This window comes from Anopheles stephensi, chromosome 3 (genome assembly GCF_013141755.1).
Source record: "Anopheles stephensi strain Indian chromosome 3, UCI_ANSTEP_V1.0, whole genome shotgun sequence".
NCBI lineage: Eukaryota > Metazoa > Arthropoda > Insecta > Diptera > Culicidae > Anopheles > Anopheles stephensi.
In genome coordinates, this window is record NC_050203.1 from 76,057,378 (window position 1) to 76,079,102 (window position 21,725).

Here is a 21,725-nt window from a genome sequence, read left to right on the forward strand (position 1 = left end):
GGACCTCGTGCTGTAAAAGGGCATAGACGCGCGTACGACGAGAACTTGCAATTCTGTTGTTGCACATTTAGACTCCGTCCATTCCAGGCAGGCAGGCGGGCGATGCCGCCGTGTGTAACGTCCGTCCAATGAAGTTGCTCTGAGGTGCTAGAATATGTTGTTGAAGTAGTGGATGCTAAAAATACGCAATGTCTCAAACGCTGGAAAGTAGGGAGACGAGCTGAGAGTTGAGTGTTACTCATGGCACATCGTTAAGAACTTTATTTGCATTTCTTGCGCCAGAAAAGTGATCGAATTTCGGATGCGTTCCGTACTGCTTGGGGACGAATGCAGCGAGACGAGTGGTCAGGGTAAATGGCAACATTAAGCAAAGTGGAGGCATTCGCTTAGAAAGACCGTTGAACATTTTGTATCGCAATAAATAATCTAGCACGTGCACCTCCCGGGGAGCGAGGGCGTCTTTTACTGGATCGACGCCATCATCAGGCAGGGCTCAATCGATGGTAATAAATTTGAAATTGAATACTGATACGGAAATAGTTCAGCTGGTGGAGCAATCGAAGTTAGGAGATATTAGTATATGGCCCTCAAGTGGTAGTAGACACACTTGGGAAACTGTGGAGGAAAACGAAACACCATAAAACCTAAGCTATAAAGACGCCAACTGGGAGAATGTGTGAATGAGTGTTGGGAAGGTAGTAAACCGGGGCGGGAGGGAGCGACATAAAATCGCTAAAAATCAATGATCTATGACAGGCCATCAGGTCCTAGAGCGGGAAGTAATTTAAATCTCCGGACAAGTGATCTGATAGTGGACGTCGCGATCGATCCAAGATCCGATCAGGGCGATAAGTATGCTCGCGGAGATATTCAACCGGGACTCATACATGTGTCTTTGGCCGTCGATACATACGTTGGTCCCGTTGGTATAGAGGAATGTCATCCGCGCTTACTCCCACTCTCCCCAATTCCTGGACTTACTAGAGTTAGCTTTTTTTTCACAATTTCAATCAAAAGTAGGAGGAAAAACGGAAACTCTACATGCTACCAAAAAAAAACTTAACAGAAAAGATGATCCACAGACTTAAGCGGAAGGTCTCTGTGTAAGTGCGGAACATCCGGAGGCAACGCTCGCACAGTCACCCGGGCTTTGCCGCACCGGATGGAACGCAGTGGGAGTCGCGAATAGGGCAAGCCGTGGTGGGGTGGTTTGATCTCCGATTTCACGATGCCATCCAAAGTTCTCGATTCTGGCAGTTTATTTTTGTGCTCCCCATTCTCCACGGTGTGTGAGGACCGAGCGCGCGCAGTCTCGAGAAAGACGCGGTTAGATTGGATGGGGTTGTTCTTGTGGTTGGTCACATCATTAGCGTATTGGCAGTCTGTTTGATCTGTGCTCGAAGTTTGTTCTTTTGTCCGGGTTCGATTCGGGACTCGGGAAAAAGTGTTTGTAGTGATCAATAACTCTATAAATGTAATTATTCAAAGTTGATGTTCACGATCATGTTCTAACGCCGCCATGTTCTCTCTATCCTCTTTATTTGCAGATTTTCCAACCAGTAGAAAATATTCATCTTGTGGCGTGCAAAAAGGAAAGCAACTCTCGACAGTGTGCAAACATGTCGGTTGCGTCGCAGGATTCCCGTCGAGCGCTCTGCGTGCCGCTGGTCCACTTCTTGTGCCACTGAGAGGGTTTGGAACCAAGCGTGGAACGTATTGCTACAATCCTATATTGCACTGGAATTAACCGAGAAGCTAGAGTCGTCCGAGCGACGAGGGAGCAAGTGTTGGAAGCGGCGTGGGACTGGAGTCCCATTTCTCCGGTTTGTGTTTGTGCGTGTGTGTGTGTGTTTGGAGTGGAGTGAACGGGACGTGTCATTTGGAGGAGGTGGGCAGCATCTAGCAGAGGAACGCAATGAAACCACCGAGCATTGACATGTCATCAGCCACTAGCAACAACAGCAGCAGCAACAACATCAGCAACACAACGAACCGATCATCTCCGGCCGCTTCCTCACCGACGATAGTGACACCTAATTCTATTGTACATAGTAGCAGTAACGTATGCAGCGGCATAAGCGGAACGACGGGCCCTGGATCGGGTGGAGTTCCTGGGTCAAGCAGTAGCAGCAGCAGCACGACAACTCCGACACACACCGCCAATGGTGGACCAGGAGCGGTACCGGCTGCAAACAGTAGCAGCAGTGCGGGAAACAGTTCGAGCTGCTTCATCAAGCCATCGCTTTCGCTAAATTCGCTACCACCGCAGGGACCTCCAGAAGGCTCGGAGATGGCTCAACACAGGCTTCGTATCGATAGGCCTTATAATAGCTTAAAGGTGAGCAGCGTTGACGTAGATTCTACCAAAGTACGCACATCTTAACGTTTGTTTTTTCTTCCATTTGTAGAAAAAACGCGACACAGAGCGAGAACTGTGGCGAAGATCGTGGGGCAGCGGGCACAGTCATAGCTCGTGCAGTTTGCAGAGCAGCACCACCAACACCGGGCTCGGCAAGGACGATTTCTGGGCGGCCTTGCAAACGAACTACAACTTCATCATGGACACCAACCTGCTCGACAGCTGTCGGGAGGCGCGCGGTGAGCTCGAGGGTCCCATCTTTCGGGATGACCTCGAGGATGATGTCAACTGTTGCCGGAAGGTATGTGGACTTTTCACGTGTGTGATAAGAGCACCGCGTTAATTCGGTTTCCCGGTTTTTTTTTTCCCCGTTTTAGGCACTGTTTAAACCCGCACAAACGCACCGCTTTTACGGCGATCCGCGCTTGTTGCGACAATGGATCAAAGAGATGGAGAACCGAGTGGCCAGAGTACCGTCGGTTACGGAAACCAAGAGACTGAGCATCGAGCAGCTGCAGAAGCTGGCAGTAGAGCACGGGGTAAGTAGCGGCAGGCGAGCGCGTTTTATTTCGGTGTTTCACGTTAAGAGGGTGCTGCTCCAGCGTGCTTGCGTGTGTGTTTTGGGGCAGGAGATGTGGCATTCTTGAGCCCTTAAAATAGCTCCCGTGCGGTACCGCTCTTATGGAATCGTGACTGAGATGGGAATTCGGGTACTTGCTCCAACGAACGCGGTGATGCATACGTAATGGGCTCTCCCGAGTAGGGAAACTTCATCTCGATGGAGTGCGTCGTTATGTCACAGTATCGAGTTCCTGAGCGGTTTTCCAGAGAGTTTGTTTGTTGTGAACTGGGCGATCTCGGTACTTGTGGGGTCAGTTTGGTGACCATGCGTCGCCGGTGCGGTGCTTGTGGTGATGAGAATAAGCAGACACTAATATGGCAGTTAGTGCAGTGATATGTTACTGCAGCGGACAACTCATCTAACAGATCTCCACTGACTGCAATTGGTTGGTTGTCTGATGGCCCCTGTTTTGGTCGGTGTGATGATAGAAGTGTGAGAACGGATCTGTTTTTTTTTTTTTCGAAGAAGAAATTTAGAACCAAAGTCTTGACAGAGTTATGGTTTTGCTCCATTTTTAAATATTGACAAATGGGTAAAATGTGAAAACCTGCAACGCGGTCGTTGCGGGTGGGACGATAGTTCTCCAGAATTATGGTTGAAGTTGGGGTGTCGTGTTGAAATGTATACGGTCTCCCTCCCATCAGCCATCTCTTGGTGAATGGAGCAGATGAGTTTCTTCATCTGTGGGCGGTAGAAGTTATGATATTATGGGATTAGTTGCACGGAATGTGATGTCAGCGTGACAGGAGCACCGGACAGACGTGATGGATATGACGTTGATTCGTTGAGACGAGACTGATAAATGGCGGTTTTAGTTTGCGAGTGTTGTTTACACGAGAAGCAACAAGCTGGATGAGCGTTGGAGATGTTATTTTTGGATCGAAGGCTATCGACATCGTTTCTGATAATTGTTTAGCTTATAGTAGTATATTGTAACGTGATTAGGACAAGATTTTCATTCTATGGCACTTTATCGCTAATGTTCCTTATGCTGGTTGTAGCTTCTAATGGTATTATCATCATCAAAATATTTTTATTCAAATATTCAAGCGTTGAATTTCAGTTCGAGAAGAGCACAAAAGCATAAAACGCCCCCAGAAGCATAAACATAAGGCCAGCATTTCCCATTATACCAGGTGGTTGTTGTCTCGGCTAAACATAACGAAACATTTGTTAGGCGCCTGAAAGTATGCAATCCGCTTCACTGATGTTTGAAACTGGTATAAACTTTATTCTTCGCAAGGCAAGCGGTTTTCTTTCGTTCGGATATTTGTGAGGATACGAGAATGCCGAATTTTGTATTATTAGTTGATTACACATTTTCCTTCTATTTGTTAATCGATTGATCGAAACGATTAATCGCGACAGTCCGATCACTGTTTGAAATTAGAAACACGCCTACCGGGGTTTTCTAAATTACTTAACACTTAACCTTTTGTTGTCCTTCAATACACCACCCTTCGAAATTTAATAAACTTTATTGCATGTTCAAGATAAACGAACTACGTTTACGAGGAGAAATGTGGGCACAGTGAGCATGAAAAAACAAACAAACCAACGTTTTACGCCCTCCTTACATTGCATCACGATCGTTCGAACGTACAACCGGACACCGAAGATTGGCGTGATGCAATGCGACGACCATGATGCATGCGAGTATGGCGTTGCATCGCCGAACGACGTCAGCTTCGTCAGCTGCACCACGGATGCGCCAACCGCAGCATTGAATAATAAGCAAATGGAAAATTCGTTTTTGTTCCTCCCCAAAACTTCACAAGCACTACATTCCGTTTTGCACACGCTCTCACCCCCGGTGTGACCCCGTTTTCACACGGCAATTATAAACAACAAAAGCCCCACAGATGGATGCTTTCGACCGGTGGCTAAATTAGATTAGGCGATTCGATACGGGTACGATCCCGAACCGGTTGCTGGCTGATATTTCGCCCGACGCCCTCCAGGAGGCAAAAACAGGTCTTCAATCATCACCGGGATGTCTCCAGCAGGGTCCAGAGACGGTACGCTGCTGCGTGTGTGTGTCCAACGGCGGATTAAAACCATGAAACCTTCGGCCACGGTCGGACGGGCCGCGGGCCCTCGAATGGCCCTAGTTGGGTTAATTGATCGCGTAGTTCCTAGTTGGCGAAACTTGTTTTTTGCGTCGCTGGCTCGCACTGTCTACCGCCGTCTTTCCCGAAATGGGCAAATGGTTCGGCGCTGATGAATGAAAAGACCGTCCTTATCTTGTGTGCATCCCTGGGGCAGAAGAAGAAGAAAGCAATGTTTTGGACGATCGAAATTGATTAGTTACCTCCAAAAAAAATCAAAAGCGCAGCGGGAGTGTCTGTCTGGGCAAGCATTCATTTCGTTTTTGCAACACTTTCTTTGATCTTTCGGGTTTAGCGCTTTGTCGTAAGCTTTTCACCTTATACGGCTTGCATTTAACCCCTTTGCTGGAGGGTAGGCTCGTTTGATAAACTAATCACAGCAATACGGAAGCAGTTTGACCCCTTAGGGCGCGATCCTTTCTAATTACTGAAACTGTAGCAAGCGATTAGAGGATTTCGATTTTTTGCAAACTTGTAAGCAGACAGGCTTACACTTTCACAAAGCTATAAGCTCGATTAGGTACGGAGAACGGTGGATATATAGGTGGCTAGTGAGTAGAATACGGAGGTACATTTCATACACATAGTTACACTAACTGCTGGCGAAGGTGTTGTAACGCCACGCGAAGAAACGGTTTACGACCGGCAGCTACAACTCATCATAAATCACTTACGTACGTTCGCACCAGACGAGATCTCATCCTCCCACAACACTGGTGATCTAATCTGAACGGCTGAACGTGGAGCAGTACGGTAGTAATAAATTGTGATTTACTACATCGCACGGCGTGGAAAAGCGTGGTCCAGTGCGACGAACTTCGGAAGTGATTCCGTTTTTTGGCTTGGAGTTTGATCGAGGGATGCAATGCGTGCGAGTACAGTGAAAGGAACGGATTACAGCTAGTTGAAAGCTCATGGTTAGAGAGATCTCTACCAAGAAATTGAAGAAATTGTAGAATTGAAGTTTTCGGAGTTGTGTATTAAACTGAAATATAAATTCCTCGAGCTGTACCGTCTGAGAGAATCAAGTTCAGTGACTGATCATAGCTACCATTAAGTAAGCCTCGAGGCCATCTTTACAGAACCACACGTCTATGTAGGTCGCTCGGTGACTCGAACGGAACCACCGACACGGCAAACGATGTGCAAAACAAGACAACCGTATGCGCCTCCGGGTGACCGACTGATTTGAGGCAGTAAATAATGGTTGACGTTTAATTAAAACCAATCGGCCCACTGTCTAATCATCTTATTCTCAATTTTGAATGGTTGGAGTACCGCCTCGAGGTGTTGAAGTCGTGTGTGAGGTGAGGGGTTTTTCCCTAATAATGATACGTCGCTGATGAATGAAGGCGAAGGAAAATGGGTATAGCTGGCTGGGAAGCATGTTAAGATGATCATGTTTACCATTACTCATTCAACTCATTCAGAGTGGAGCTCTCCGTGTAGTCGCGAGAAATCCAAGGCACGTAGGACGATCACGATAGGTACGTGGATGGCTAATCTTGTCCTAGAATATTGCAAAATACTTAGTGGGATTTAATAGTGTAGGAGCTCGGCGGCCAGTATTGGAGAAAATTGGAGGATCTGCAAATATGTCATCAGTCACGGCTAAACCCACTGCACGCCATATTGTACCTGCTGTACTTGTGCAGCGATAAAAATTGTGATAATTGCATCGACCCAGATTAATGTTCCACATCGTTTTGGTTTGTTGCTTTTTCATATCCGGTGTGCGTGTGTGTGTGTTTGTGTATGGTTGCTGTAGGGGAGGAAAGACCCGTTCACTTCAATGCCTCAGCTTTGCTTCTCCAGGTCATTTGGGGGGAAGGTAATGCTCGGCCAACGGTAGCCACCGGTTGCTCTAAAATAATTACACTTTCACTTCCACACGATCGCGATTGTACACCGGGGCTGCTGTTTGGTAGAGAGGCTTACATACGCACCGTACGTACGTATGTTTTGGCCGGCTAAAATGATAGTAAAGTAGTCCAAGCTGTCGGCCATTTGATGTCTCAGGTGGTGACGTAGGTGTGCAACTCTTTGTGAATCTGTGTTGTCTGTATCCAAACATTCAGAAATTACTCTCATGAGAATAGATGAAGGATGTGATTGATAATCTTTATAAGGGGTTTCATAAAGAGCCTTGTGAGCTCTCGCAACTCTTTAGAACTCTGAAGGATAAGTATTGTTTTACTAAAGATTTAATTTAACGATAGGGGTCTACGAAGATCTCCGACGAGGATCTAGGTGGTCGTATGTATAGCAGCGCTACATTTATAATATTTGGTTAGGGTCATCTAGGGCCTGAAGCTCGTCTTAGAAGCAATCATCCAGATGTTCTTCGCTAAGGATCTCTACTATGCCTCGTTTTACAAGTATTTGTCAGTCATGGACAATGTCCAGCATAGTGACCTCTTAATACAAGACACCTCATCCATCCTAGAAGACATTCAAACCAGATCTTAGTCCTTATAGTACTTACTTTCCCGATTAGATCTAGTTTAAATGTCTTTTTAGCGACTATAAAACATAACTACTCTAATATCTGAAAGTCTCTCCCACGTGCCTATTTCTCCAAGGAAAGGTCCTCCGTAGATATCAGCTGGAAGCCCACTTTACCGCCAGCGATCCTATCGTGATGAATAACGAGTGTCGAATTTTATTGCACCTTATCACTGCTGGCAAAACGCGTCTTCTCGGAAGAAATGTACCCAAGCGAGGGAATAAAAGGCCTCGCGAGCATCTGGTCGGAGGAGTTTCCACATATGTTCGCCATTTTCGCTGCACATTGGGGGCCGGAGCACCCGTTTGGGTGTTGAACTGAAAGGAATGCAAAGTCCCATAAACCATAGTATCTCCTCCACATCTCTACGGCCCAATAGAGTTCGCACACCCGTTCGCGAGGCGTTGCTGTGTAATGGAATATGGGTGCTTTTATATCTCGGTACTTAATTGATCTTCGACACCTTCTCTCTCGCGCGCCCCACTCTGTCTTTCTCCCCACTCCTGGATTTGTGGTTTCAGCGCCAGCGGCAACCACTTAACCCACCGGATTGGGGGACCTTATGCGGCTAAATGGTTGGCCCTTGTTTTTTATTGTGCGCCGCCTCTCGCCATCATACTAATCATGTGACCATGTACGAGCGGTGCAGGTGAAAATCTGTGAGACATTCTCCCGGGGGACGGCGATGGGTGGAAAAATGATTAACATTCGTTCCACCCTTCGGCCGACCGATCGGCCATCGCTTGTTGTCCGGCACGTCACTTTTATTACATTTCATGGGTTATTTGGTTGAATTGGAACACGCGGTCCCTGCGGTCACCACCAGTGTCTCGGTGAGTACCAGGTGTCTTTCCCTAAGCCACCTAAACCGACCTATTAGATAGTGGAGTTTGATTGTGAAAATTGTACGGTGAGGTTCATTCGTCCAAAAGGAGGCAGTTCAACAACCACACCAAGTTGCGTGCAGTTGGGTGCTTGTTGGTGGCCTGCAGTTCGATGTGCCTCCCGGTGTTTGGCCAAAGTCCGAAGGGTGGTGATGCATTTGGGCAAAAGTGTCGTTCCTTGCTCGAATCCATTTCTACCAACTCCGGATCGCAACTGGGTTTCGTGGCAGGGTTGCATTTGTAACGCGCCGGTACCAGTCAGTGGTTGTGGCGATCGGGTCGTCGGTCGGTTGGAAGTTGGAAAGAAAACTGGAAAAACTGTCGTAAATGGTCAATTAAAAGAAAAGATTTTTTTTTCCACACCAAAGCGACGACCCATAGCGGTTTTGTAGTGGTGTGTGTGGGTCGAGAGAAGGCCACGTTCATGTCTATATGGTGTATGGCGGGGGTGCGATCACGTCCTCCTTCAAGATCACTTTTTCTTTTCCACTGCTTGGACATTGTGTTGGTGTGAGTGTGTGTGTGTGTTGCCTCTTCTCCAACGCGTTTGTTACGGTTGTCTCTGTTGCTTCACGGTTGATTCTTATTTGCGAATCGTAACATTTTCCATGGACCGTTGAAGGTCCATGGAAGTTGTGAGCCTGTGTGATATGTGATGTGAACTTTGCGATTTTGGTCGTTGATGTCTGAGGTGAGTCAGACGCTATTTTGAAGGGGTTTTCCACAGGATATTTTAGCAAACGCTTCAAGATCTCTTCTAGTCTTTAATCTCATCTAGTCTCCATAGTCCCTTCTCTGGTTCTCAATTATGGCAAAGTGCTATAATTTTGAGAAGCGAATATTTTTGATGGGCAAACCAGTAGCTCAAGAAGGTAGGCGATCGACGCCATTTTAATGCGTGACTAATTCGATTGATTGCTAAGATTTTAAGCTTTGAACGAGCATCGTACTTGGTTCCTGATATGAGAAAATTAATTTTAAAATGACCGTTATACCTTCATAACGTAATTCTGCGAATTTCAAGTAGACGCATTCTAATAACTGAAGATCAAGCAAACCCTGCAGTTTCAATCATATTTTTCAACCCCGTTAATCAGCGAGCTTTCGCCCACTAGCAGGATTCCGAAGGTATCTGAGTGAAAGAAATTATGAAGAAATTCCGCGATACATAAGCAAAGCGGACACTACCAACCCCCACACCCGGCATCGCAGCAGAAGGAAGGAAAGGAAAATTAATCTTTTTTAATACTTCGCCCTGAGCTTCACATGTGGTGGTGATAAAAACGCACCACTCGCAATCGGCTCGTGAATCAAAACCACCAAAAAACTGTAGCAAAACGGAACGGTTGTCTGGAACGGGGTGAAAATAGAGAGAGAGAGAGAGATGCCGTTGGCATGTACAGTGAAATATGGATACATTAAGCGGTCCGTGTGTCGAACCAATTTGCGGCAGGATCGCGTTTTGAGTTTTTATCTGCAGTTGTTCGTTGATGTGGAGCACGTGCCGTTTGTGCGGCGATATCGTGGTGCTCGGGGGCCCACCGATAGGAGCGAGAGCCTCAATTGATATTTCATTTTAATGCATAATTGAGACCGGAATCGATCGGTTGCCGCCGTATATATCGTCGCTCTAATAGAGCTGGTGTTGATTCGATTTACGTCTAGACTGCGTGGGGATTTTGTACTTCTCTATGTACTTTGCCCTTAAATCATGCGCTTATTTTAATGGCCAAAGAAATTCCAAGACAGCAAGAGAGAGTGGGGATGATCGAGTACGGTGCGTTGCGAAAGTGATGGATGCAAGAAAAGCGCACGTTGATGAACAATTTTTGGCATTGCACCGGCGTTGATTGAGATATGAGTTGGGGGGGAGCTTTAGAAACTGTTGGCGATAATGTCGAAGATCGAAGATCTTGGACGAAGCTTTTTTTCTCTTTCAAGACACTTTTGATTTCGATGTGAAAGGTTCCAATCAACGCACGGGACTTTTGTTGATCGATCGGGTGCCGACATGATTCCGAAAACGACGGTTGATGCGATTTTGGAGATAAAAGAACATTTTTCCTTAATCAACGCCGAGCAACATGCTCCTTCCTGGGTTGAGCTGGGTGTACCAAGCACCAAACTCACTTTCCATTTGGGAGTTGGGAGCGTGCAGCGAAGAAGTTCATGATCACCGGCTGTGGCGATGTTCTGTCATGTAACGGGAACAATGTTTCTAATGCCTCCGGTGTGTCCGATCTGATAAAGGGCACAGTGTTGACGGGTGTTTGTTGTTGTGCCGTTGTGAAACCTGTTGCGACTTCCCGCTCCATTCTGCGGGAACTTTCGCCCCGGGGGGGGTGTTTTTAATCGTTTTTCATTAATCCGACACTTGTCAATCTTGCCGATCGGCCAGGCGGTGTGTATCTTGCTCTGTGTGCGCATGCGCCCCTCGGGCTGGGGATTGATAGGGTTGAAACCGTTCGAAATAAGGGTGTCTTGTCTAGAATGGGAGGAGGGAACCTCATCAACGGAACACCGGCTCTCGATTGCGGCGCTGCAACTGAGCTCCTTCCCCCGGAGGTGATAACTTTGCTTGCGTGTTAGAGCCCTCCCCATCCTGAAGCAGGAGTGATTGCAGTCATGTTCTACAAGATGCTCCCCCAAGCATCCTACCCTCGATCGCCGCAGGCGTATCGTGAAAAATTAGGAGGCCTCCGAGCAGCGCCCTCTGCAACCGACCTGTGGCACGTGTGGAGATGCGTGTCTAAACTGGTCCCGTGCTGGTGGAACGAACGAGCAGTAGAAAGAATGAGAATATGATTATAACAAGATGAAACAATCCCAACAATCGGTGCGCCCACCTGCTTTGGACGAAATCGGGGAACCTCTGGACGATGATCTCGTACCGAACGAAACGGTGTAGACAATTACGAATCAATTTTAGTCTTGCTCCTGCTGCAACGGACCGGTTCGCTGGCAGTGGGATGCTTAACTGCTGCGCTATTCCCTGCCGAGATAAAGAATAGTGCTTCTCTCCCCGGTAGAGAAGGTCATTCCATTAGACGGGCGCATCTTTTGGAGGCGGCACCTGGGCGCAGATTGGTTTTTAGGTGTGTTTGATAATGTTTTGATAGGGGAAGAGAACGAGCCTCCGCTATTAGGTCTGGTAGCTTACAACCATGATCAAGCAAATGCTTTCCAGCCTCAGACACGCACTCACCTGATTTGGTCGGTGTCTTTGATTTTAATGTTCAAGATATGTAATTCTACCTTTGGGGGAGAGATCTCCCGAGGAGTGCGTGGAATTCCCAACGGTACTTCCCAGGGTCATCACCGAACGACCTTCACGTAAATGGTGTAGCGATAATCTGCTAAAGATGGAGTAGAACTCGCTGCCCCCTTTCAAGATGCTCCTTAGCTCGTATCATCATCTCCGGAGTTCTGTTGAAGTTCCTGGCGAGATATCCCGGTGGAATTACCGCGAAGCCCAAGAACTCCACATATCTTGATGTCCTCGTTTTATGCTCTCGCAGGTATTTAACCGATATCGATGGCAACGTGCATTAACTGACCCCGAACTCTCCGGGAAAGCATCTCTCACGCCGTTCCGCGAAAGGGCCAACGAAAAACAAACGACCTCCGCGTGCCCTTAAACACGCAAGTAAGAAATAGCTCTCCGATAGCATCTCCGACCAATCATCTACGTGAAAGGGAGAACCGCCACCGCTGATAATGATGTGCCGCGCGGGTAAAAGCGGAGTTTTAGCCGTCCTCTTTTGTGTGTACACTGCTGTGATTATGTGACACTCAGGGCCGAGTCTTCGTTCCCTTTTATTTGGAAGAAGTCTCCACGATCGTCAGGATGGACGGCGAAAGAGTGTGTGTGTGCGTGTTTATTAAACGGGAGAAGTGGTTCAAAATTTGCTTCTCATTCAATCGCCAGCCACGCAGCTTAGGCCCCTTTCTGCGATACAAATTTAACCATAGCTCCAAAAAAGGGCTCGGGAGGCAAGTCTGTGGTCCCTTTCCCTTTAACGGGTTGTGGTTTTGTTTGGCTTGGTGAGAGGTTCAGTTAAAACGATGATTTGCGTTTCAGTTTTGCCTGGTTGTCCATCATCTGGCCGTGGGTTCGGAGCGTCTGGAACCGAAAAGCCCCTAATGAATTGTTATCTGCTGGTTGTGAAAGATGGTTTCATTATCAGCTTGCGTTCATCATCGGTCCAAAGAAATGCATGAGAATAATGTTTTATGGAAGCGGGCTTTCTGTGTGGACATTACAATGAGCGTGGTATTCAAACAGTTTCGTCCTACGGGGACCAGTGTGCACACTAACGATCGAAATATATGAAAGGCCAAAATGGTAGTCTCGAAAAAGGGTCAGACACGACAACACAGTACACACAGCCACTGCACAATAACTGCATCAGGAATTGACGGGACTTTGCGGAGGTTGCGCTCCCGTTTGTTGAACGAATTCAGGCACGAGTTTGGGTTCTCGGCCCGGTTTTTTTTTCACTCCATCTGACAGCTATTGAACGCACAAATTACACGAATAGAGAGTACGAAAATAATAATAATGGAGTTGAATGTCTGGACGGCAAAGGAAGGAGGTTTGGTTAATACCGTCAGGAAGGTGTTGTGGTTAGATCTCCCTCCGACAAGACAGGGAAAATATTGTACCGTTGAACCTGATGCCCTGCTGACATCTAGCAAATGGAATTGAATAGCTGCTGCTGCTGCTGCTGCTCCATCGTAACCTTTGAAGATAACAAATCGATCCTGTTTTTTCGGTTGTACCTTCGCTGGACACAGCTGATTGACAACGTAAAGCGTGAAGAACTATCGCTGCATTAAAGCGTTGTGCGGTGAAAAACGGTAAATACGTGTCCCATGCATCTCTCTAGCCCCCTTTCGTGTTGCAATTCCAACGCTTGGAATGGAACTTGGTGGAAATGATTGTCTTAACATACCGTGTAGGGTAGCGAGTCTCGGTCAACGATTGCCATCTCTTCCCATCGCCGCCTGCACGTTCGTTTAGTTTCGCTCGTCTCGTATTGGGCGTTATTAATTTCTTGCCCGGCGCTGTGTGTCCGTACGTGCAACAAGAACCCTCAAATCCACTCTCTAACATCTCGATGACCACAGCGCAACGGCAAAACAGCCGGGGAAAAAGTTTTTCCCCAAGAATGGATCCCCATAGCCGTCGTGTTCACGGTTCACGTTCGATGTTCAGCATCAAAAGGTGATTTTCGACAATGACCGCGAAGCCCTTCTGCAGTACCAGCAATCAATCATCGTTGGTTTCTGTGAGTGGGGAAACCGGGAGGAAAAAAAAAAGAGATAGGGAGACCCTTCTCGGTTGATCATTTAGCCACTCACAGCCACTGATTATTTCCTTCATTTGGGAAGCAAAATAAGATTATACCTTCTATTTGTTCCCTTCACGATAAGTAATTGGAAACGGCTTCGGGAGGACCTGAACGGGAAAGCTTTGGTTTTTTTTCCCTGTGTTGTACACTAATAACTGTGAACAGTGTATTATGACACCGGTGTGATTGGATTCTCCTATTTAAGGTTCTTTTCCCGCCTTTGAGTCGATTAGCGTTTATTATACCGTTGTTTGTAATCGTTTAAAGGGACTTTTTAGGTTGTTTTGCGAATGTAAACGTTTCTTTTTTACTGGAGCTTTAATTAGTTTAAAGAGCTTCATTTGTGACAAATGCTAGCTTGTAATAGATGACCCGAAGAAGCTCCCATCTGTTTTTGTGTTGGCAATTTTGTGAACAATTTTAATTATTTATGGGTTTTTTTGCAGTCTTCTAGCTCATAATAAACAATTTCAAATAGATCCCACCAGATATTTTTCCAATAAAGGTTTCGCATGCACGATCCATTTGAAATTGATCTGCGAATAAACCGCCATCGTTTGATGTTACTCATTTTGTGACAAACGTTGGCTCACAGTATATGACACCAAACAGCTCCCACCAAGTTTTAGTTTCCATATAATAAATTGATAATCAATCTTACACTGTTTTTAGCGTCATATGCGTTCTAAAGGAGTGGCTCATAATAAATAACACCAAACAAGTCCCACGCAATATATTTAATGTGACAGAATCGTCTTCTAACTCACAGTAAACAATCCCAACCAGATCCCACCGGATGCAGCTTTCTTCTATTTCTATGAAGCTTCTCCTAACGCCCATCGCTTCTAATTAAACTTTTAATTAAATAAACAAATTGATCTGAATAGAAGACACCTTAAGAGACGCTTTCCTTTTTTTTTGCTTGGACCGCCTGAATACCGATCTCCATATATATTATTCTCCAACTCCCGTCCCATGTGGAAAACCGAAGTGCGAGAAACAAGAAACGGTAGCACAAATGTGTAGTGCTGTGCGTATGATCATAAACATATGTCACGCATTAAAACGGAGATGGCTGGAGACGGTGCTGGGTGGAAAAACTTGATGCGCGCACACGAATGATCATCGATGAGCGCGCGTACAACGGCATTTTCCGTTTGTGGCGGTTTGATGGAAAAATTGAACACCAGATCTGCATCATCGGCTGTGTTGGCTGTGGGTGCATACGGAGCGAGAGAGAGAGAGAGGCTGGATGGAAGCAAATAGCCTTTCTCCAACATTTCCTCACTGACCAAGTGACCGCTTGGTGTGGTTCGATCAATTCAAGCTACACCGGCGTATCGTACACAGATTTTTCCCACTTTTCCACGAACATTCAGAAGGCGGGAGGCGGCGCTGGGTGGAAGGCAAACATTGCGATGGGTTGGTGGTATGCGCTTGCATGATTTAGGTTAAAGATGATGCACCAACCGAGTGGATTGGCAACGGCAAGGCAAGCACCACGATCATCGAACAATTTTCCAGCGTAAACGGCTCGGGAGATTGGATGAAAATGGAGTTCTACTTTTGCCTGCTATTCGCACCTTTCAATCGAGGTAAATTTTTCTTCAGTCGCCGGCGCACGCGCACGCTCGTGATCCAATTTTGATCACCTTTGTGCTGTCCGTGGTTTGCGCTTCCGAAGACAGTTGGGGGCGTCTAAGATGGAAAGATTTTTGCGCCAAAGAAGAGTGCCAGGCCGCCGGCGTTTCGAACAACTGAGTTCGAACTCATCACCTCATCCTTCCGAAGTTCGTATCGAACCTTGCTTTCACGGAGGCTAGTGTGTGTGTGTGTGTCCACTCTTTTACTGAGCTGGGTGAACATTTTGGCAGTCTCGATGTTTTAACTCTTTCTTTATCCGCGAGTAAAAAGGGGTAGCTTTCGGACAATATTTGTTTTTCAGTGATTTTTTTTCTTCGTCTTTTTCTGTTGTGGCTTTAAATCTAAACCGGTTTTAAAGACTGTTCTAGTACTGGCCCATTAGAAAGGGAGGTCTTTTTTTCTCGCTTCGTTTGGGAGCCGGAGAAGCGACCGGTGTAAGATCGTCTGCTCCAAGGTCTTGGGTAAGTTCAACAGGAGGCAATAAATTGTGTGCGTGTGTGTTGTGTTGTGTAGGGGTGTCTCTTTGAGTGGAGTTTGTGTTTTTGCGTGCGTACGGGTTTCGGGTCGGGTCGTTTGTTTTATTCGCGCCGGATTGCACCAGGTTGAATTATCTTATTGGGACAGGCTTATCCTGTTTTGCAGGGTTCGCCAAGTGAGTTGTTTTCTTTGTTACGGAATTGTATAGTTGAATAGTGAATTTAAGGTTTGGTAACGCCATCAGAATTGGACAGTTGTGTTAAGGAATAATATGTATGTGGTGGCACATGTTTAAGGTTGTGTATTGTGAGCTTAAAGAAAATACTTTAATAAAAAGGATAGGCTAAGATGGGATGTGATATATTTTCAACTTTGAGTTGAGAGTAGTTGGTAACAGTTGGCAATAAACACCATTTGGATCTACTATTGGTGGGAGCTTTTTGGAGTTATATACTATGAGTTACTATTTGTAAAAATGGATCTAAAAGAGCTTTAGTGTTCACGTGCTTCGAACGATGAGCGAAGCGATTCTTATGGTTTATCTAGCTTTAAAGCGCCGGAAGAGTCTGATTACTTGATCATCAATGAGGTTGCTACTCTAGTGTTACGCTAAACAAACATAACTCTTCTATGGCACTATAACCTTTAGAGCTCTTGGTCTGCTCTATCTGAATTACTTGAACTACCCACTCAGGGAAACCCTGCCTTTACACTTCACAGGAAAGTTCCAGAAGCTTTCGTTAAAGTTCTCACATACCTTTGGGGAAGAAAGAAGCGTGGAGTAGGTGTATTTTATTAGGGTATATTAGTGATCCGCTAACAAAGTATGTAATGATGGCATATCCAAACTAGCTAACGCTTGCCCACTCCTCCCTCTCTTCCAAAGCACGATGAGAGATTTTTGATCAAATCCGTGCAATACAGATAGCCACTTAATCGACAATAAATTAGCGACCGAAAACGGCAAACGCAATCCGTCGCATAAATTTGGGCCTTGCTAGTGTGTGGAGTGTTTCATGTGACCGGTGCCTCCAAATGATCGCGATTTCCTTACCTGACCTGAGGAAGATAACCTTCTGCTGTCGTTTTCGTAAGTGGTATGTGATGTTTCATGAGCCTTTTTTGTTAGGTCCGTTAGTCCGTCCCTCCCAGGTTCATTCGTCGTTTGCATCACTTGTGAAATTATGCTGATCTTCCGCTGTCACCGTAGCCTTTCCTTCGTTTTGCTGGGGGAATGTTTGTCCATGACTTAATTGTCGAATGTTCTAGAAGCGTGGATTGTTGTTTTTTGGTCACACGGGTAGCATTAATGGGCGCATAATTTAGATAAGCGCGAATGCAAAATGTGCGCTTTCGAACGATCGAGAGCCTCAGATTCGCAGGTGAAGGTGTGTGCAGTAAGAGAATTGCAACCCGGTGGCTTTGGGAAGGAACGTGTTTCGATGCATTATGGGTGGGACGCCATTTCTCGATCATTCACTGACCGATTGGTGGAAATGGGAGTTGATTTCGGCCACGTTGCAAATTGTCGAAGGAATTGGTGGTTGATGTGGTTGATTGAATTTTGTATGAATAAAATTGAACAAAAAAATCAAGTATCAAATTGTTCCACCAGCAGCAATCCGTTTACGATCACTTCAACCTTTCGCTTTTTTGTGCCTGGGTTTAGATTTTTTCGTAAATCCTCTACCGGTTGACTCGTGTCGGTGCGTTTCAATATGCGTAGTAAATATCATGGAGCTACCTTCCACGAAATCGACTACTCGAAAGGGTTAATTTGTTAACTAAGAAGAAGCATAAAGCCAGAGACACCCTCGACGGAAACCAACCGGAACTGAGAAGACAACGGGTTGAGTATGGTACCTACCTACCCTTAGATGTCAATGTCACCTTCTTAACGGCTGTTTTTTTTGTTTAACGGAAGACACCCAATGGCCGACGACAAACGGTCACTATTCTTCGTCCAAACGATTGTGTTATTACGTGCGAAGAAATCTGTGTAATTAACAAAAGCCTTTCGGTTGGATTGTTTCCATCTGGGTAGGTGGCTGTGGGCTGTGTGGGTGCCGGTAGAATGTGTCAACATAATTTTGAATGGTTTGGGGCGCAGCGTGTGTAGAAAGATTAGCGTCGCATGTAAAGCGGCGACAGTTGAAAGAGAGTGAAAATACTGCCATAGTCAAAGGTGTAAGGGTGGTTGTACGAAGACTTTCCTTTTTGTGTTTAACCGTCCAGCAGTTTGGGGGCGGTTTTCTTTTCAAACCTAAATAAGAAGAGGAAAAGAAGGAGACAAAAAAAACTGTCCCCAAAACACCCTCCCCAGAGACACAAAGATGTAATGTGATATGTGCTGTGCAATGAAAAACCTTCCCAAAAACTCACTGGCTTTGGGTAAGCTACTGGAAATAATTCTCCACCAACGAATGGGAGACGTTTCTTCGGAAGGGGTTTAGTGTTGTTGTTTCTGCTCCATGAATGGTTAGTTCCACGACCCTACAAAAACATATGTTCAGACATACCTACGCACGCATGCAGCACATTTTGTTAGGTGAGAAATTTAGAAGCTGTGAACAATAAAAACTAACCGTTTTGTTTTTCTTTCCCCCTGTTTCTTCTTTCTTCTGCAGGTAAGTTGTTTATCTCCGGGGGACAAATCATTCGTTTTCTTACGCGGTGACGGAGAGATTCATTCGTCTTCCAGTGGTACTGGGAGGGGAAGGTACTGTGTGAGTATGTGATAAGTTTTCTAATTTGGTTAAGCAAATGAGGGTATGAGGTCAGTCTTAATAGGGTTATATTTCCTTGTTTTGGGGTTGTTGGGACAAAATGCTTTTTTCTATATGTTTTTAAGGTGAAATTTGAATCCTTACACTCATTGATTGCATTCTGGGGGAGCTAATTGCGATGTATAGAGCGCAAAGGCTATATGGAGCATTGTTCTTGTAGCTGTGCAGAGTGAAAATGAACCTTTCAATTGGTATAATCGGTAAGACGAAATCCATATACAAAGCCCATCCTGGGTTCGAATCTCTACTTCAATATAAAGAACTATACTGGAAATTTTAAAACCTGTGATAAGGAATGCATTGGGAAGCCTCAAGAAGAAGATAAAAGCAAGATCTGATAAAACAAGAATCGAAAGCTAGAGGAAACAAAAATTCTTCCTTTTTTCCGAATCACTTATTTTTACAAGATTATGTTTGATTATGTTTGTTTATTTATATACTAGAAAATGCTCCGTTTGATAGTCAACTTGCCATTCTACAGTAGCAATACAAGACGGTGTGTATTTTTTTTCGCACGCACTGTATGATGCACGCGCCTCCATTGAAGCGAGAGAGCCCATTTTCCCTCTCCTCAACATAACTACTCGAACGCTTCTCTCACCACCGCTCGCTCTACCAACTGCTCGAAATTAGCTCTCTCTCTCTCGTGAGAAGACTGTTTGTTTCTCTTTTTCAAAATTTATGCTGCGCCGCACAACTATGGACACCCCAAGAACGGACAAAACACGGCCGTGCAGGGTTTCATAAAGTGCTCGATAGCCAGCACTCTCAACCCCTTTTTTTCTCTCTCTCTCTCTCTTTCGATTTTCCACACCCCCCGAGAGAAAACAGACCCTCTCGCAGCACTATGGGATCGCAAGAAGGTTTGGTCGCCCGGCGTAGGCAAACCTCGCCAGCACTCGATAGCCATTTTATTCGTTACCTTTCTCGCGGCTACACGCGTATTCTGCGTCGCGCTTCTGAAGAAAATCTCGTGCTAGTTCGATTCCGTTATCCGTGTGTTGTTTTTACGTTTTGTTTTCCCTTATTTTCCCCTTCCGGTTTGTGTGTTTGTGTTTTTCGTCTGGTTTTTTCGCCGCCCTAAATCATCGAATCCTCGCCGCTGTCCTCGCAAAGGAGCAAGATCAATCACGATCGACAAGGTCGCGAATTGCTGTTTGGCTCTTGTGGGAGTGCTTGGGAAGCGTGGTTTTGCAGTGCCTTCAACTCAACTCCCGTAAGCAAAGTGTTACAAAAAGCCGGTTGCGTTTTTGCGCAGGAAGAATTCAATGCAAAGTTAGTCTCAAGAAGCTGCGGTGTAAGTGTCGCAAAACGGAGGTGATAAATCGGCAAAGGAAGGATGCTGGTGATTAATTGTTCTGCCTCGGTTGAATGTTCTTTTCGAAGTGCTGTATAAGATTTTGAGCAATCGATGCGTGAAATTGATTCTTACAAGTGATTCTACCGGTTCCGAAAGAGCTGTGTTAAAGTGTTGCTTGGGGGATAGCCTGAGTGGTGCGAGATCTACCCGGTGCCTTATATCGATGTGAAATACCTCTCTTCTTAACAAGTCAACAGCCTTCGCCTGCAGCGGCAAGGCAGCCTTCAAAGTTAAAGTTGTGCAAAAATAAATACACAACCAGAGCGTGTTGTGTGTGTATGCGTTGCTGTGTGTACATATGTGGTATGATTGTATGTGTTCATCTGTGAGTCGCCGTGGTGAACGAGAGATCGTTTGCGTTGCATGAATGGTTTGCCCCGCTTGGGCTACGAGTGAAGGCAGCGAAAGAGCGCCAGAGTGGATAAAGAATATTTTAAAATAGAAAATCCGTCCCAACAAGTAACACGAAAACTGCGGAGCTCCGTACTGAGCAAGCAGCCGACGCGTTAAAAGGTCTCAAAAAGGAGCAAAACTTCACCGACACGCGAAGGGCGCAGGGCAGGCAGGCCGTTTGGAAGCTGGCTGGTGACAGTGGGTGAGTGTGTCCGAAGAAGGGAATGATATAAATAACAAACCACGCGCGCGATCGCGTCCCTTTTTCGGGAGTCTTCGGGAGGATGGTCTGAAGGTTTCATGCTAAGCATCCGCAGGAAGGGATCTCGATGACGCGAAAACTCTCCGTCGAGAATAAGTGAAAGAGTGTGTGTGTGTGTGGGTTTTGGTGAGTGCGGATCGTGTGAGGAATGCTTTTTGCCGAAATCGGTGGCCTCGATCGCGGCTTACACACGCAAACCCACAAGACATGCAATTTAAAGTTGGGCACTTCAAGTATTTTTTTTATCTTTCCCTCGGACGTATCTCAGTGTGCGTGTGCACGCTTGGAACGCCCTCTGGGGCAGTTTGATGCCTTTTTTTGGGGGGGCTCCCGCACGAAGTTGCTGGCAGGACCCAACTTCTCGTGTTGGAGAGGACCTCAATATCTGGTGTGTAGTGCGAGTGGAGTAGAAAGCAAGGAACCGATCGCTTGAATGCCGGCATAAGAAAACCCTCAAAACGCATTAAAAGAAGTTGAGGTCGACAATAAGGGTGAACGTGTGGTGTGGCGTCCCTGAACGATATCCACCAGTTTTAGACGCTGTAAGTGTGCGCGTAAGTCGGCCTCTGCATACTGGTGATGTTTCTGTGTAGATGTGAATTCGCGAGTTGGCAGCGCACACTTTGCGAAACGTGCCGGCAATTGTATAAGCCTGCACGTAAACATTTGTGGCGAAGGGCAAACCCCTTCTCCAGACTGAGACTTGCTGGAGAAGAGAGACCGAGGCTCTGGAAAGCGTTTAGCATATGGATCGAACTTCTGGAGGTTGCTCTGCTTCTTGGTGGATTCTTTCTCTGTTTTTAAAAAGGTCTCGCGAATATGTAGCTAAAAGCGGAGGATAGAATTATGTGTGTTTGTCGATCGAATTTCAGGCGTTGCGAGTGGACATATGAAAGTCAATCCTTTTTTGAAGAGGTGCCTGTATGCACTAAGCTGTACATACAAACAGAGAGTTCAACAAGGCAAGAGA

General features: G+C 46.0%; 1 protein-coding gene across 2 annotated transcripts in view; it reads left to right on the forward strand.

The window, feature by feature from the left end:
* The window catches only part of LOC118510801 (serine-rich adhesin for platelets), a 172,415-nt gene that overhangs the window by 45,829 nt on the left and 104,861 nt on the right, over positions 1 to 21,725 (forward strand). Inside the window, exons 1-4 of one of the 2 annotated variants that reach the window (XM_036053113.1) lie at positions 1,346 to 1,474; positions 1,548 to 2,338; positions 2,409 to 2,660; positions 2,737 to 2,898. In XM_036053113.1, coding sequence (XP_035909006.1) covers positions 1,916 to 2,338; positions 2,409 to 2,660; positions 2,737 to 2,898 — 837 coding nt within the window. In that variant the 5' untranslated portion in view covers positions 1,346 to 1,474; positions 1,548 to 1,915. Of the gene's footprint in view, positions 1 to 1,345; positions 1,475 to 1,547; positions 2,339 to 2,408; positions 2,661 to 2,736; positions 2,899 to 21,725 lie in introns of those variants that run through there. The other variant, XM_036053114.1, reaches the window with a different exon arrangement.